General features: G+C 43.2%; 1 protein-coding gene across 5 annotated transcripts in view; it reads left to right on the forward strand.

Moving 5' to 3' along the window:
• Positions 1-17,805, forward strand: part of Robo1 (roundabout guidance receptor 1) — a 432,413-nt gene that overhangs the window by 409,490 nt on the left and 5,118 nt on the right. For all 5 annotated transcript variants that reach the window (XM_029554552.1, XM_017802463.2, XM_017802462.2 and 2 more), the window contains one exon: positions 12,556-12,864. In XM_029554552.1, coding sequence (XP_029410412.1) covers positions 12,556-12,864 — 309 coding nt within the window. The remainder of the gene's footprint in view (positions 1-12,555; positions 12,865-17,805) is intronic.

Raw genomic sequence — 17,805 nt, forward strand, 5'->3', positions numbered from 1 at the left:
ATTTAAACTATTTTTGATATGAAACTACTTTGGAGCAAGTCTTGTTCATCATAAAGTGAAACAGACAGTTGTTTATATCATAGAAATCTTTGATTTGGATTTATAATTTTATAATTATTTATTAGAAAAAAATTTTTATTTATCAGTCTGGTCATATAGCATATTAAACCCAGTTAGCACTCCCTCTAGTTGTCAGTTAGACACAGTGACAGTTAATATACAGGAAATTGTGATTCTCAACACTACCGTTGAGTTCTTATCTGAGTTAAAAACAACACCTATGCACAACATCTGGTAATAGATTTTTGCCTTGAGTTATTATTCTGAAGGCTTTGATTGATCTTATGATAGTAGTAATCACTGGCTTTGATACCTGATAAACCCAGATAATTTCTGATTTGATGAAAATGCCAGTGACCAGCTTCCTGGAGATGTGTGTTTGCAACTGTTTATGTTTGGAGCAAGCAGTAGTATGGAATGAGTGCACAGCCCTCGCTCCCTCTGCGTGTAGGTATGCACTGGATTAGGTTTTCCTTTTATGGGAAAGCCCAAGTTCAATCAGAACTCCATACCACTCTGCCCTGTGTCTCATGGCTTTAGGCCACTCATTTAAGTTTATTCCCCAAGTCTTTCTTGTCAACTTCATTTTCATTTTGTATATATGATATTGGATATTGAGCCTAGGGACTTGAGCATGTTAAGCAAGCACTCTACCACTGAGAAACATTCCCATCCCATCTCTGCAATTACTTTTAATCAACAAGTACCAAGTGAGAGAGGACTTCCATAGTAAGTACTTATTTTTAAGTATTGTTTTGGAAAGATTCCACTGAAGTACTGAACAAAGTGAGAGATTCATGCGGTGATGACTATGGCCATGTGTGCTACAGAACAAGATACTGAGGAGTCTAGAGTAGAGGGAACTAATGCTATTGACTTGACTTTGACTTTCGACACTATATTAACTCAAGTGTTGAGGGTGTTTGTAAGACACTAGAACATAGAACGCCATTAAATCTAGCAAAGAAAAACAAGGCAAATAAATTTTTTTTGACTTTTTACAAATGGGATCCTAAGAAAACAGCAGGTGGTAAAATGATGGTTCAAGCTTTCTTAGAGACCAATACAACATTCTAATGTCTTAGCTTTAGCATATGATGTCAAAATATTGTTGTTTTAAAAAGAAAACCTACATCTTTTAGGAGGGAAAAGAACATGAGGTTGTCCCTTTAAAAAATTCAATAAGTAAATATAAGAATGAGAAATTCTGCCTAAAACCCATGTTCCTTAGGTTCCCCAATTTGGTATTATAGTAAGAATCTTCAAGGTACATTTTATTGTCAGTGGTGTTGTTGTTTTGACACAAGGTCACATGTAGCCCAGTGTGACCCAAAGAGGACCTTGAACTTAAGATGCTGCTGCATCTACTTTCTGAGTTCTGGGATCATAAGCAGGTACCTCCATGCAAGGTTTATATGCAAGAGATTGAACCCAGGGCCCTGGCCCTGTGCCTACTTGTCACCCAAGTTCTCTTAGGGTCCCTTGCTCCTGATGCCACTAGACAAACCACATAACACACCTTTATCTGAATTTTTCATAGTTTATATCCTTGGTAGGAGAAATAGAGTAACTTACAAAGGTGAACACCCAGCGCTCCACAAAAAGGCAAATACCCAGCATAATGTTCCACTCTGTAGCTCGGCGGCCTGCCATTCCAGAGCTCTTCCGCGCTCTGTCCACAGTCTCCATTAGCCTTCGCCCACACCTCGTGGGCCCACAGTCTCGCCTCAGTTTGGTAAATGCCCCCTCTCGCATCCACTTGGGCAAGATACTGGGGCCATTTTTTCTGCGATGCACCACTTCTGCTTCTGTCCAAAAATGGCAGCAATGCTCCTCCCTCCTTGGCTAACTCTCCATAGCTGACTCTCTGCAGCTAACTTTCCACAGCCAAATTTCTGCGCAGGCCCCGCCCCTCAGAGAAATAAGTGCCCCTAGGGACACACTCCACCCCTTCCTCTGGCTCTTACAATCTTTCCACCAATCTTCCACTAAGGTCCCTGAGCCTTGGAGGGGGTGACAGATGTAGGGAAATCTCTCTTGTATCAGGGTAAGATAGTGACTTCTTGGGCCCCCCATTATTCATCTTTAAGCCATGGTCATTGATCTATCTCAGTGGTGTTTCTTCTACTATAAAGACAAATGGAAGTAGACACATGTAAACAAACATGAATGTAAATATAAATACCTAGAAGATATCCCTGTAGATTACTATATTCATTAAACAGTATACTTGTAATGGCTTCCACTCTAGGGCTTGTAGCCTTTCTTGACACAGGGGGTTGGCCTGGTCTACAGCACCATATGTGTGTTCCACCCCTAGGAGTGGGCCTTATCCAATTAGAAGTTTGTTAATTGTACGTATGTTGGTTGAGCCATTATTGCACTTGCAGGCACTGCTTGGCATGTCCATTGTGTGCAGCACATGGGGTCCATCATTGAGTAGAATAATAGGGGATCCTTTCTTCACCAACCATCTGCATAGCGCCTCTGGCACTATAAACGTTATCCATCCAGTGGCATGGAGTTTCTTGACTTAGTCTCTACTCCATCTCTTCTTCACCTCCTGCACTCACATTAGCAGTATCTTCAGCATCATGGCCTTGCTGACCTTTCTAGTGGACAACTGACATTAGTGGCAATGGCACTGGTGAATTTGAGGACATCTAGGATCTCTCTCTGACCAACAGCTCATAGAGGGGCAACCCACCCCTGGTACTGTAGATTTTCTTAACAGTTGTATAGTTTGGGAGCCTCTGTTTTTGTCTTAGCCCACCATAAAACTCCCAAGAATCTTACAGCTATAGCTGGCCTTTGCTCTTTCAGGTATCTTTAAAATGGGTTTCACATCTGTAAAACACCCGAAGGAAGGTTAACATCATATATTAAGTCAATCATAGACAAGGTCTAACACAGCATGGAAAGGTTTTATCCATTCGTCATTAACTGTTTTCTCTATAGATCCTTGTTAGGTACTATAGCATGGGTACAAAGCAGTAATTTGGTTAGGCCTTTACTATCTTTAGTTATCCCTTAAGAGTCATTTCTCACTTGGAGGATTTTATATAGAGTCTCTTTGTAAAGAGACTCCATGTAATTATTTTATTCTTGATACACTTACAGGTGTTGGCTCCCATTGCCTGACCCTGCACTGGGCTAAGGAGGTGGGGGTTTCTGCTGTCCTCACTGTACCTGTTGGTTCCCTGAGTCAGACAGGCCCTGGGTCTGCCTCCTGACTGTTGCCATATCTGTCATCTCTCCATTGACCACACCTGGATGCTTGGGGGGCAGGGGGGTGGGCTTAATGGGAAAAATTGCCTCCACCCCTAGTATGGCCTTTATCAGGAGAGAAATGCACCTTATTTAATCTTTGGGGATTTTTATCTGCCCCTGGGACAGTTTTTATCATTTGAATGCCTTTTGTAAACTGTTGTTCTGGTCTTAAACCTTTGCAGAAACTCCTTAGTTCTGAATTTGATTTTCCATCAATTTTTTCTTAGGGAATTTGGGCTCGACATAAGTCTTGCCACATTTGTCTTCGAGTAACCCAAATGGACCATGTCTTCTGTCCGGTCTTTTTTATCTCTTGTAGGGTGTTCTGTTACTCTACAAACACATTTCAGATGTTGGTCAGAGTCACTTAGATCTGCTAAAGCCTCTCTCACTTTACAGTGATCCTGTCCTATTAAAGGGTTTAGCAAAACCATTAAAGCTCCATACCATTCTCAAGGTCCCAGTTGAATTAAGCTTTCCTTTATATCTCTGGTGAATATAGTCTTATCTGGCCCAGTAAACTGGACATCATATATTTCTTTTCTCATACCTATTCTCTCAGTAATGCCTGCCCCTCCTTTTTAGACCTCCAGCCCCTGCTAATCATGTCACTCTCCCTTAGTGACAACCATGTATTTTTTTTTTTGGGGGGGGGTCTTTTTGAGACAGGGACTCCCTGTAGCCCCAGCTGTCCTGGAACTCACTAGGTATACCAGGCTGGCCTTGAATTCAGAGATCCACCTGCCTCTGCTTCCTAAGTGCTGACCATTTATCTTTAATGCCTTCAACCAGCCACTTCATTAAGGACTGCTCCCCCCTGCATTGGCCTAGCTTGAACAGCGTATATATCACAAGGATGGGTGGGTGGTTATATAACTCAGCTGTGCAGCTTCTGAAGGACTTAGACTGATGTTATTTGCTCGCATGTCCCATACCCTCAGGAGCCACATGGTAAGGGGCTCTTTGATAGCTTGCTTATTAGTTTTTCCTAGTTTTAACAGTTCCAGTGTGGAGTATCTCCTAGCTACAATACTGTTAGCTTTTTTTTTTTCTTTTTGTATCAAAGGTTAAATCTGAGGGGCAGGTTTAGCTACTTTTATTTTCAGGTCATCTTCCTTTTTATTATTATCTGTCTTTTTCTCTGAGCCCTGGGACTCTACCCAAGTTAAAATGCCCCCTTTTTTATTTCTTTCCCAAGTTTTACAATCCAACTGGCAATTACTTCCTTAGCCTTTTAGGCTTTTTCTGCTTTGAGGGCATCTTTTATTATGCAAAGTGGCCACGCCCACTCTCTGGGTTCTTTGCTAGTTGTCAAGACCTGTAAAAGTTCTTTTAACCTTTTTGTAACCTTTAACAAACCTTCATATACCTGCAATTGGGCTGTTTCCTCACATTTACAATACAGCTGTGGCCCACACTTCTGTGTGGCTGGGTCTTTTTCAGTTACATATTTTACAATCCATTGTAAGATACACATCAGAGACACCATTAGCTCTCTTGCTTTTTCCAAACTCCCACAGTTTGTCATTCCCAGCGCCATCATCCTGCCAGCTGCGCCAATTTGTCACCCAAGTTCTCTTAGGATCACTTGCTCCTTTATCTGAATTTTTCATAGTTTAAATCCTGGGTAGGGAGAATAGAGTAACATACAAAGGCAAGCACCCAGCACTTCACAAAAAAAGGTGAGCACCTGGGGCCTGTTCCACTCTGTGGCTCAGCGGCCTACTGTTCCAGACCACTTCCACACCCCGCCCACAGTTTCCGTTAGCTTTCACCCACGCCTCTTGGGCCCACAGTCTCGCCCCAGGTTGGTAAATGCCCCCTCTCATATCCACTCAGGCAAGACACCCGGGCCATTTTTTCCATGATGCGCCACTTTTGCTTCTGTCCCAAAGTATACTTATATACATACTGGATATGTATACATACATACACTCATATGCATAAAATAAAAATAATAAAAAATTTTTAAAAGAAGTTATAATACTGCTTGTAAGTCAAATTCACTGCTGGGAGGTGCATGTAGCATCCAATTCCTTCCTCCCAAGGTCCTTTTGACAACCTGAGAAAAAAAAAATTCCCCAAACCCTGGTTTAAAGAATCTTAAGGAGATTATTGGACTTGCTAACTGAGCTTGGGGTGCAGGCTTACTTACAGGCATGCGGGCCCCTTGCCCCCATTCACAGCTGAGGCTGAAAGTCCACACTCAGACATAAATTCTGTGGCTCTGGACAGCATTACAAAATGGTGAGAGGCCAGCCTGGTTGTTTTCCAAGCTTTTATACCCTTAGCCCCTCCCCTGCAAGCAGCTATGGTCAACCAATTGTCTGGAAGAGGGAAGGGGAGTGGCTTCTCTGCAGAGTGTGGGAAGGAGGAGGGTCCATGGCTTGTCATCACAGGGTCAGAGAAACATCTTCTGGGTCACACACTCCACTCCTTTCTCTGGTTCTCACAAGCTTTCTGCCCACCTCTTCCATGAATATCCCTGAGCCTCAGAGGGGGTGGGGCAACCTTTCTCCCATTGTAATAGGGCACTGGACTCTTCAATTCTCTGCATCCTCTGTTTGTCATGGGCTGATGGCTCAGTTTAGTGACATTCCACCTACTATAAAAACACAAACAGGAAGAAGCAAGAACATGTAAACAGTAACTGCAATAATAGCTCATGGGCATAAACACAAATGTTTGGATGGTACTTTAGTAGGTGCATCACATCCATCTAACAGTACAATTTCAGTGGCTTCTCCACTGGGGCCTATAACCTCTCCTGACACAGGGGGTTGGCCTGGTCTACAATACCAGATGTGTGTTCTATCCCTAGGAGTGGGCATTAGGTCCAATCAATAATTAGCTGGTTTTACATACATTAGATGAGCCACTATTGCACCAGTAGGAACATCTTGCCTTGCATGTTGATAGTGCAGCACATGGGGTCCCTCATTGAACAGGATAATGGGGGACAATTCTTCTCCAGCCATCTGCATAGCACCTTCTGGCACTATGAAAGCCACCCACCCATCCAGTGGTAGGGAGTTTCCAGCTTAGTCCAAGCTTGATTTCTCCCTCTCCCATGCTCACATCATGCGTCCTCTTCAGCAATAGGGTCTTACCATCCACATCAGGTGTGCAACCAACATTATAGTTTTGGGGACCTCTGGGTTCCCTTTGGCCAACTGCTCATAGGGAGGCAACCCACCCCTGGTACTGGGATTTTCATTTAACAACCTATGGCTTCTGGAAGGACCTTTTTCCATTCCCATAGCATTCCTTCTGGGCTTAAGACTTTCAACTGTTCCTTCAGCAACCTGTTTTTTCTTTCAATTAACCCTGCTCCTGTAGGATTGTATGGAAGGTGGAAATACCATTGAACCTGATTATCCTCAGCCCAAGTTTTCACATCTGTACCTGTGAAATGAGTGTCTCTGTCACTATCAATTTGCCTCAGGTACACATACATGACACTGAGTTCAGTAAGCCCCTTAATACTTCTTTGCCCATTGCTCTCTTGCAAGGAAAGGCCTGTGGCAGTGTCCATGCAAGTGAGAGCATATTTACACCCCTCATGGACTGGCAGGGGCCCTATATAATCTACTTGCTAGTCTCTCACAGGGGAAGCTGCCTTGTGCACATGTCCCATCATGGCATCCATCCTCTGGAGCCGTAACCGGGAACACACCTCACAGGCCTTGACAGCCTCTTGGATGTAAGCATATTTTACTGTAATGCCTGCTGCTTTGGCTATTTTCCATCCCGTGTTGACTCCTCTGTGGCCTGACTTGATATGAATCCCATGAGCTGCTTCTAGGGGAACCTGAGGACAGATATCCCTCACCTTTGTGAGGGCATCAGCTTCCTGATTCCCAGGGGGACTCACCAGGCAGTAGGCAGCCACATGGTAAACTACCAGGGGAACTAGCGCTTCCTACATTTTATTATATATGTCCTTCCACATTTGCTGTCCCCATAGTGGCTGTCCCATCACGGGCCAGTTTTCTTTCTCCCACTGAGCCATCCATAAGTTTAAACCCTTGAACACAGCCCAACTGTCAGTACAAATTATAACTGGCCAAGGCTCCCTCATTATTACTATCCGTAAAGCTCTCAATTCAGTCCATTAACTACTTTCTCCTTCTCCCCCCTCTAACCATATAGTGTCAGTGTTCATCTGTATCACCACTGCTACCCATTCTTGTCTGGTGACCCTGCTAGTGCCATCAGTATACCAGGCATCAGCGGGAATTGGGGGAGCCCCTTCTAGCAATAGGTCAGGTCTTGCTGGAGGGTCAACTATAGGAGGTGGAGGAAGAGGCTCTGTGCCTTGAAATGACACTGGTCCTAGTACTGCTTACATGGCATTGGTGATCAGGCTTGCTGACACCACCCCTCGCTGTTGCAAATATGCATGCCATCTTTGCAGAATTTTGTTTTGGACCACCCCTGAGAGGGGCTTGGCTAACAGGACCTCCACCCATCCTTTTATGGGATATGTGGTTTTTACAGTAATGGGGGTGGGGCCCATAACAGATCCCACATGTTGCAACGCTTTGTACACAGCCAGCAGCTGCTGTTCTAGAGCTGTATACCAGGATGCTGCACCTTTCCATGATTGGGACCAGAACCCAATTGGGACCCTCTGTTCAGGTTGTTGTTGCCACAAGCCCCACCCATAACCTTCAGGGCTCCTGGTGACTTCCAAGAGAAAGGGACACCAAGGAATTGGGGCACACAGCTGCTTAGCTTGCCCAACCAGTATCTTGGCCTGCTCAAATGCCTGTTGGGCCTTTACCTCCCAATCCCATGTAGCACCTCTTTTTATTAGATTATACAGGGGGCAGGTAACCTGAGCAAGGTGAGGTATAAAAATTCACCAATACCCGAGAAGTCCCCAAAATACTTGTAACTGCTTAGCATTTACTGGTATGGGTTATTGTAAGATTTTCTCAACTCCTGCCCTGGGTATCATGTGAGTTCTGCCTGACCATAAAACTCCTAAGAATTTTACCTCTGTACCAGGCCCTTGTACCTTCTGTGGATTGATTTCCCATCCTTGCTCCTTCAGGTGCATTTGCATGTTTCCCAAATGAGCTTCCAAATCTGTAAGGCACTCAGAAGTTAGCATTATGTCAACTATGTAGTGGAACTTCCTCCACCATCCTGTGACAAACCATGGGGCTGTGGAGGTAACCTTGGGGAAGTACTCTGAAAGTCCACTGTGGTCCATTCCACATGAATGCAAATTGATCTTGGGATTCAGCCACCAGGGGAATACTAAAGAATGCGTTAGCAAGGTCCACCACAGCATGGAAGGACCCCATTTCCTGCACCAGCTGATCAGTTAACAATGCAATGTTGGGCACCACTGCATGAATGGGAGGCACCTTAATTAACTCCTGATAATCTATAGTCATTCTCCAGGAGCCATCTGGCTTCCTGATAGGCCAAACGAGACTATTCTTCTACTCGCTCAAGCTCCTGGATGGTTTAAGTAATTTCATCTCGATCCCCAGGCAGCCAGTACTGTTTGATATTCACCACCCTTCATGGGGTGGGCAATTTGACTGGCTCCCATCTTGCCCACCCCTGAGTAATCGCCTTTACTTTTCACACTCTCTGCCGAAACTCTCCCACAGTAGTATGTAGGGTGTGACCCAGCAGGGCATCCATCCCTAAAATGTTCTCTTGAAGAGGAGAGGAGTACATGTACACCTTGTACTCCTGGGAGGGATAATTGCCCACTCTCAGAATGAGTCTAGTCTGCCTTACTTGTATCGTTTTATCCCCATACCCATTCACTGCTATCCACTGGCCCTGATGTTTTGGGGGATTGCCGTGAATTAATGTACACTCTGCCCCAGTAGCCACTAGGGTCCATGTATTTTGTATATTAGTGGGGGACCAATAAATCCTCAATTCAACATGTGGCCTCCAGTTACCCAGTATGGCCCTCACCTGTGGGCAACCTTGGCAACCCCTTCAAGGCAGTGGTTGAGGGGGGTCCCATCCAATGATGCTGCCTTCCTCTGGAGCAGGGGGTGCAGTTGGGGTTACCCACACCTCCTGATCCCCCATTTCTCTTACTTCTGTGGTGAATTTCTGGTCAGGTCTTAAAGCCCTCCACAGACTCACCAGCACAGCGTTTGGCTGCCCATCTGTCTTGTCCCTAGCAACCTCTGCTCTGCATAGATCTACCCACATCTGTGCTCGGGAGACAGAGAGGGGCACCTTTGCTGAGTTCCTGCTCTTTTCCCTTGTGTCTACTTGCTTCAGCACCTTTCGAACCCTGTTTACATGTTGGTCTAAATCATTTAAATCTGCCAGAGCCTCGCCAGTCTCATACAGGTCACGCCTGACCATGGGGCTTAGCACTGCCACCAAAGCTCCATACCAGTCTCATGGACCTTGCTAAATCAGTTTCTTTCTTAAGTCTCCTAAACATAGCCCTGTCTGGGCCTGTGAACTGGGCATCAAATACAGCTTCCCCCATGCTCAGTTCCCTCAACAGAGCCTGTCCTTCCTCAATGGCTTTCCAATCTCTAATATTCATGGCAATTTCAGCTGGAGATACTCACGTATCCCAAATGGCTAGTATGAGCCAATACATCATGGACTGGTTTCCCTCTTGTTGTCTTAAATTGTGAGGTCTTTGTCTCAAAGAGGGATGAGTGGTTATGTTGCTTAACTACTCTGTTTCTGTAGAACTTTAAATGATTCCATCTGTCCCATGTCCCATAGCCTCACAAGCCAGGTAGCCACAGGTTCCTTCATAGCTTGTTTAAATGTCTTTCCCAGTTCTAATAGTTCTGGTGCTGAGTATTCTCTGATTAGCATGGTCTCCTGCACTGGGCTATTGATAAGACCTCCATCTTGTGTTGGACCATGGATTTTCCCTTTCTTTGAATTAGAGGTCAGACCCAAGGAGCATCTCCCACTGTCTCTAGGTCACTTCCTTCTTCCTCACTGCCCGACTCTTCCCAGGGGTTCCAGGTTTTAGGATCCCAGGATGGGCCTTTTATCATCATTCTGATCTGGGCTTTTTCCCCCTTCTGACCTCCTAGATGTAAAAAAACTGCAAGCCAACACCTCCATCTCCTTTTCTTTCTTATCTAATTTACTGGCAAGGTCAGAGGCCAGTACCAAAAAGGCCAGCCTCATGTCCCTCTCCCGTTCTCGTTCCTTTCTAACACCTTCAGTTTCCCTTCTGGCTAAGGCCTCTGCCTGGGATAGATTTCTTATTATCATTAGCAGTGGCCAAGCAGCCTCTGCAGCTGCTTTTTGACATTTCTGTCCCTGGTGTGCTACTCCCAGAGATTGTAGAATCTGTTCCAGACCTTCTGCTGTTTTCAGGGCCTCTCCATACTCACGTGGCGGCCCCCACTGGTCAAGCAGGTATTCACCCCATACCATCTACAAGATAGCTACCACCCTGGGCTCTCTCTAATCACCCTCGACTGTTTAGAAAGCCTCACCCTAGTTACATATCTCACTGTCCACTGCATTAACCATGCCACTGCAGCCACCCCCCACCAAGCCTATAGGAATGGCTGTAGCTACAGAAATGACTGAAAACATAGCAATGCTGTTAATCCTGATGTTCTCTCTTTCTCTCATTTTTTCCACTCTTGAAACTTGGATATTATACATAGTAGCTATTTATAATTCTGTCTGGATTCTCTGTTCACTTTCCTAAGCCTGAACTCGTGCTCCTTCACACCCACTTTCCTCACTCCTGCACTCCACACCTGCACCTGTTTTCTCACCTACCTAGTCAACTCTGCTGAAAACCCTAGGAGTCATCTGAGATTCTTTACTGCCTTGAACTGTACTCCACTGATCATTACACAATACCATTTTCTTTCCTTACTCTCTCAAACTCATCCCCTGCTCTTCTTTAAACAGCCAGCAGCACTTTCCCATCCCTTCATTGCTTATGGAAGATATCCTAATAACCCCTTGTCCTCCTGGAGTCAAGCCTGTCTTTTTAAACCACCCTCAACACTATAGTCAAATCATTACCCCCTCTGAAAATCTATTCCTCTTATGCTAAATTACCAAATACTATCAACATATATTAATCTCTTTTGGGAGTATATGTAGGAGTGTTTTTAATTGATAGTAGTACTGCTTAGGAAAATTACATTTTATATTTAACAAACTCTATTCATACTTTCATTCTGATGTATATCCATGTTATAAAAATCTGTTCTAGTTTGTTTCTTCATTGCTGTGACAAAATACTCTGACCAATACCAACTTGGGGAGGAAAGGGTTTTTTTGGCTCACATCTCCCAGGTCACAGTTCGTCAGGGAGCCCAAGGTTGGAACTCAGGGCGGGAACTGGAGCACGAGCCATGGAGGAAGTCTGCTTACTGGCTTGCTCCTCTGGCCCATGGTCAACCTGCTTTTTATACAACATAGGCCCCACCTGCCCAGGGATCGCACCACCCACAGTGGGCTGGGCCCTCCCACATCACTCAATAACCAAGAAGATTCCCCACAGACATGACTACAGGCCAGTCCAACGGAGGCAATTCTCCAGTTGAGGCTCCCTCAACCCAGGTGTGTCAAGTTGTTATAATAGATTGCTTAGAATATAATTACTAGATATAGCTCTATATGTGTAAATAATAAGAAATTAACTTTTTATAATTTCTACCAGTAATTATCTGCTTTAAACTTTTTGGGTATACAGAGTGGAGAGAGCCCATCACTGAATGGTACCTGTATGTAACTGAATCAAATGGTACAAAGAGCAATAAAGTAGAAACTAAGACTCTAAGAGCATTAGTCTTCACTCCAATAGTACACAGCTTATTAGAAATAAGCTTATCAGAAAATAATTTAAAGTCTGTGTGGAGCTTCTTACCCACAAAATGAGAAGGAACAAATAAGTCTTAAGTGCCAACCTCTATGTATTTGAAAATGTTGCCTAAAGATATTAACATCAAAGACCAAAGAAAGTATGCTGAAATCAAATAGGAAACTCGATGGTTTGGAGAAAGGAGAGTCCCGTGCTAGAGCGTCTCCAACACCTGACCCTATCATTACATTTTTCTGTGCTAGATGATGGCAGAATGTTAAAATTGTTGGTGTTGTTTTTTGTTACTGTCGGTTGCTCAAGTTCAAGTAAAATAGAATGTCTCACGATTGAATGTGACTCCAACGACAATCCTAGTTTTGATGACTTTAGAAGTGGCAGTACTTACAATAGTTAAATATTCTCTTTAGATCTTCCACCTCCTCCAGTGCCACCACCTGCTATAAAATCACCCACTGTCCAGTCCAAGGCACAGCTGGAGGTACGACCTGTAATGGTGCCAAAACTCGCTTCTATGGAAGCAAGAACAGACAGATCATCAGATAGAAAAGGAAGCAGTTACAAGGGGAGAGAAGTGCTGGATGGAAGACAAGTTGCTGACCTGAGAACAAATCCAGGTGACCCCAGAGAAGCACAGGAACAGCCAAATGATGGGAAAGGACGTGGAAACAAGGCAGCTAAACGAGACCTTCCACCAGCAAAGACACATCTCATCCAAGGTACTGATTTTTCCAAATAGCAAATAAGTATAAGTTAACAGGTGTTATTGCAAGACACATGGGTAGTCTTTATGTGGCCATATGAAGGTAGTACAACTGGGAATTTTGCTCTCTAACAAAAGAGACCACATACACCCAAATAACTTAATTCAGTTCTTTCAAATACATGACATCATGCAAGCTTCTCTGAAGAGGTGCCACATGATTTCAAGAGAGTAAATAAGGAGAATGGAAATATCAGATGAGGAAAGTTTATATATTGAGAAAAGAATATGAAAACTTGAAAATGCATGTTTGGCATTCGATGGTTTCCAGTTTTTGGAGACTAGGAACAATAATAAATGATTAAAGACAAATTTAGCCAGGTGGTTAGATTATAAAGCATTTTTTATTGACTATATAGGCATTAAGGAGCCAGTTCTAAGGAGAGGAGAGGAAAAGAGGGTAACAGAGCACATGTGACATGAAAGTAAAAGGTGGACTACTTGGGGAGAAGAAGGGGACCAGCTAAAGGGGAGGCAGTGGCATGGGGGAGGGTCATAGGGAAAGAGGGTAAATCACAGCAAAGTCCCGTGACACGTATATATGAAAAGGCCACAGGGAATCTCCTTTTTGGTATGCTAACTTAAAAATTAATAACAAAAAATACTTTTAAGTGAGAAATGATGTGACATGATTTGTGCCACCCAGAATACTGAGACTGAAATATTGGGTGAAGCATTGCTGTAGTAATCTAGCTATAAAATATGAAATCACTGAGTTAAAATGATATGAATGAGGCAGAGATGAAATGCTGCATGCTATTAATCCAGCATTTTGGAGGCAGACACAGGAAGACCTCCATGAGATTGAGGCAAGCCTGGTCTGTGTAGCAAGATCAGGCCAGTTAGGGCAGCAGGGAGGCCCTGTCTCAAAAATAACAACAACAAAAAAAACAAAATAATAATGATACGAATGAAAATGAGAAAAGAACAAAGATACAAAGACAATAGAAACTGAGGGAACTGGGCTTAAAGATCAGGAGAAAGTTTCTAATAGGATGGGATTTTGGACCTAGCAATACTGAGGTAATAATTGTTGAATTATAAAGACTGAATATCAGTGATGATGACATCTACCATAATAAATGTTTACAAATCAGCTCTCTAGAAGGAAAAATGAAACAAAAGCCTAATTTATAGACATTTACTGTGTCTGTTTTGTTTCCCCAAAGGCTAAATCTAAGCTGTTAGCATTAAGTCAGTGAATACGATGTTAGAAAAAGATGATGACAGTAACTTCTTTTGAAATGTGCCCAAATGTCACCTCCAGTTAGGAACAATTATTCTAAGATAGGAAGAAAATCCATATTCTTTTTTTTTTTAACTTTTGCAAAAACTTTATTGAGAATTTCATATATGCATATAAGATATTTTGATTAAATCCATGCCTACTCCCTCCCCACCAACATTCATTCTCCCCTCTGAAGAGGTAACCCTAAAATATTTTAAGCATTAGATACGAGCTCCCAAATACTTTTGACATTTTGACACTTTTTGTCTTTGAAACAGAGTGTGTTGCTAATAGGCCCAAGGATATTTTGACTTTTAGCCCAGAAACTGGCTACATTTCTTTGGGTCTTTTTACCCTAACTGCCTAGCCAACTCACACTTCCTATTCTTATCATGCCATCCTCTGAAGGGGTTACCTCAATTGGCAATAGGGAATAGGGACGCAGACCACTCTGGCTTCTTCCATGCTGAACAGGGACGCAGGGTGAGGCAATTGGAGTGCTCCTTCAGTGGGTCTATCTAAAAGACTCCCAAATTGCATAACTCTTGTCTCTAACGGGAAAAGAAAGTCCTTGAATCATATTCTATAAAGCACACTGAGATTGTCTACTCGAAAGATATAATAATCAGGATAGCTAAGCTATTAAAAATAATATCCAGGGGGTAGAAATATAGCTCCATGGTAGAGTGCTTACCAAGAGAGGCCTTGAGTTTAATGCTAGCCTCTCTCTCTCTCTCTCTCTCTCTCTCTCTCTCTCTCTCTCTCTCTCTCTCTTTCTCTCTCTCTCTAAGAATGGAGGAGGAAATTTTAAGATTGAAATATGAGGTGCTTGGGGACCTGGTTCAGCACTTAGTGCACTTCCTGTTCAGACATGAGGACTGGAGTTCAGATCCCCAGAACCCACATAAATGCAGCATGGGCATGGCAGCCCACCCGTAATTCCAGCTTTGGAAGGCAGAGACAAGATATCTGGAGCAAGCCAGCCAGGAGACTAGCTGTAACAGAGAGCTCTGGGTTCAACTGCAAGCCCTTGCCTTAAGGAATAAGGTGGAAGAGTAGAGGAAGATGATTCCTGACGTCAACCTTGGGCCACCACATACATGAGTACACACAGATACATGCATTCCCATGTGATCACATACATGCAAACATGAATGCACACACATGAAAAAAATGCCAAAAAGGAAAGCTAGGAATGGCCATGTGAGTATGGTTGTGTGGGTGTGCAGCCTCTAAACATCCCCCAAAATAAAAGTAAAAATGTTCAAAATGTTACAAGGTGAAAGTTGGACATGGGCTCATGCGAAGAGGGGGATTTTTTAAGTATGTCGTCCACGGTTAGTATTTTTAAAACTTTCACCGCAGAATCCAGATGGTGGAAAATAGTAAAGTGGAACTTTGAAAGGGACATGTATCAGTTATTTTCATGCTGCTGTGATCAGAGTATCTGACAGAAACAATAAGAAATAATGTGTATCCTGGTTCCCGTTTTCAGAGGGTTTTAGTCCATCGTGGCAGAAAAGATATGAGAATGGGACTATGTGGTAGACCAGGGAGCAGGGGGCAGAGCAGGAGCCTGGGCAGATGTAAGGTTTAAAGACACTCGCCTCCAAGCCAGCTCTGCCAAGCAGGCCTCATGGACGGCAGATTCCACAGCCCGGAGAAATGGTCCCAAGTGGGGAGCAGGCGTTCAGAACAGGAGCCTGTGGGGACCATTTCGGATTCAAACCATAGCAGGAGGTGAGGAGGAAGACTTTCAGAAGGTTGGAATGAGAAGGAAAAGCTGGTGACAGAGTGTTTGTCAGGAAAGCCGTATTGCTGAAAATGATATAGGAGAGGATTTGGCATTTTTATAGACCATGTGTGATAAGACAGCTTTTAAGGGGAAGAGATCAAATAAAAGGCCGATGATTGACGGGGGAGTCGGGAAGGAACACTAGAGGAAAGAATGTGGAGAAACTATGAGGCCTTTCACTGTATGTTAGTAGAGTATATTTTGGTAAGATCTGTAATCGGTCTGTTGTTCTGTGTGTTATGGTCACGCACTAACTTCCTTTCGGAGTGAAGGGTGGCTCCACTTTGCTCTGGGACCAGAGCCCAACTGCTGCAAACATGATTCTGCACTCGAGTGCAGAGCAGAGCCAGGCCAAGCCGCACCTTTCACACAGATGCTTTCCGCCCAACCACAGAGTGCTTGGAGATATCACCACATCCAGCACTACAAGCACTTACTGCTTATTTCTGTCCATTAAGTCAAAGCTTCTCTGGCTCTGAACTTTTGACTCCTGGTGCCTTTGTTCCAAGTATTGATTCATACATAGAATACCATGCTGTCAGCTACAAACTTCCTGCCTATCCAGAAAGCATGACCAGTTTTCTGATCATAAGTAAGTTCCAAAGTAGGTGGAATTCTTCAGGAGACAAATGCAGGGCTAGGAAGATCGTGGTGTGGTAGAATCAGAACAAAGAGGAAAACAGTTTAAATCAATATTCCAAAACTCAATAAGTTGCTGTTACATTACAAAATTATTTCTAACTGTAGAATTAAACAGGGAAACTTTAATCTAGAAATAAGTAAACCTACTACATGAAAATCATTTAAGAGATCCATTGACTAGTTATTATTTAATATACTTTCCTTTCCAGATTTTTATTTGAACCATGACTCTGTGTGTGTCTTTAAATTGTCATTGCTATGCATTATTATAATTTTCACCTTCATGATTCACTTTACATTATTTGTTTAATGAGAGTCACCCTGATTTACATATACAGTGAATGGGTATTTTTAATTAAGGAAAGTGGTTTTCTAGATTTGGAGGTCTGATCTTTTGTGCTGACATTTACCTCAGTTCAATATATTTCTACATGTAACAAATACCCATTGTGTTATTACCTACTCTACTGAGCCTTCAGAATTCTATGAGCATCATCTTTGACCTCGAGAAGCTTTTAGCCACATGTGTACACACACACACACACACACACACACACACACACACACACGGTAGAGGGGGTAGAATATAAGTTCATACTGGGAGTTCAGAAAGAGGAGAGTTAGCCCAGTATTATTAGAGATAGAAAGTTAGCAAAGAGCCAAAGGGCTTTCCTGGTAGAAATGGCACATAAACTGAGTGTTTAAGAATTCAGCCTAGAATTTAGTTTAGGAAAGAAAGTAGAATGCTCAGGTTGAAAAGTTAACACTAAGGTCTGTGGAGGAGAATGTAAGGAATTGGGTGTCTCTGGATCACAAGGATGCAAAGATGAAGGTTTTGAGGTAAACGAAGGGTTGTGTCATTGTGGTAGTCAGAGTGTGAGGATCAGTCTCAGGGTAGGAGTATGCTGCAATCAGTGTTCAATATATTGAGTTTGATGAGGTATAATCGAGCTGGCTGTGGGAGCTCTAGATTCAGGAGGAAACTCATGAATGACAGTACTAATGAATGTTTTTTCATGATGAAAATCGTAGTTAAAGCCACTTTCACTTAAAAGTACTTATTTTTGATCTATTACACGGCAAACTGGGAATATATTAACACTTAAAATAGACAAAAATAACAATCCACATGGCAAATATTCTCAAAAGGGTTACAACCTATAAGAATGCATGAAATCAACTAAGATAAGTTGAAAAGAAAAATGCTGCATATGTGTGTGTGTTTGTATGTG

Source organism: Nannospalax galili, unplaced genomic scaffold (assembly GCF_000622305.1).
Source record: "Nannospalax galili isolate Female #2095 unplaced genomic scaffold, S.galili_v1.0 scaffold705, whole genome shotgun sequence".
In the NCBI taxonomy this organism is placed as follows: domain Eukaryota; kingdom Metazoa; phylum Chordata; class Mammalia; order Rodentia; family Spalacidae; genus Nannospalax; species Nannospalax galili.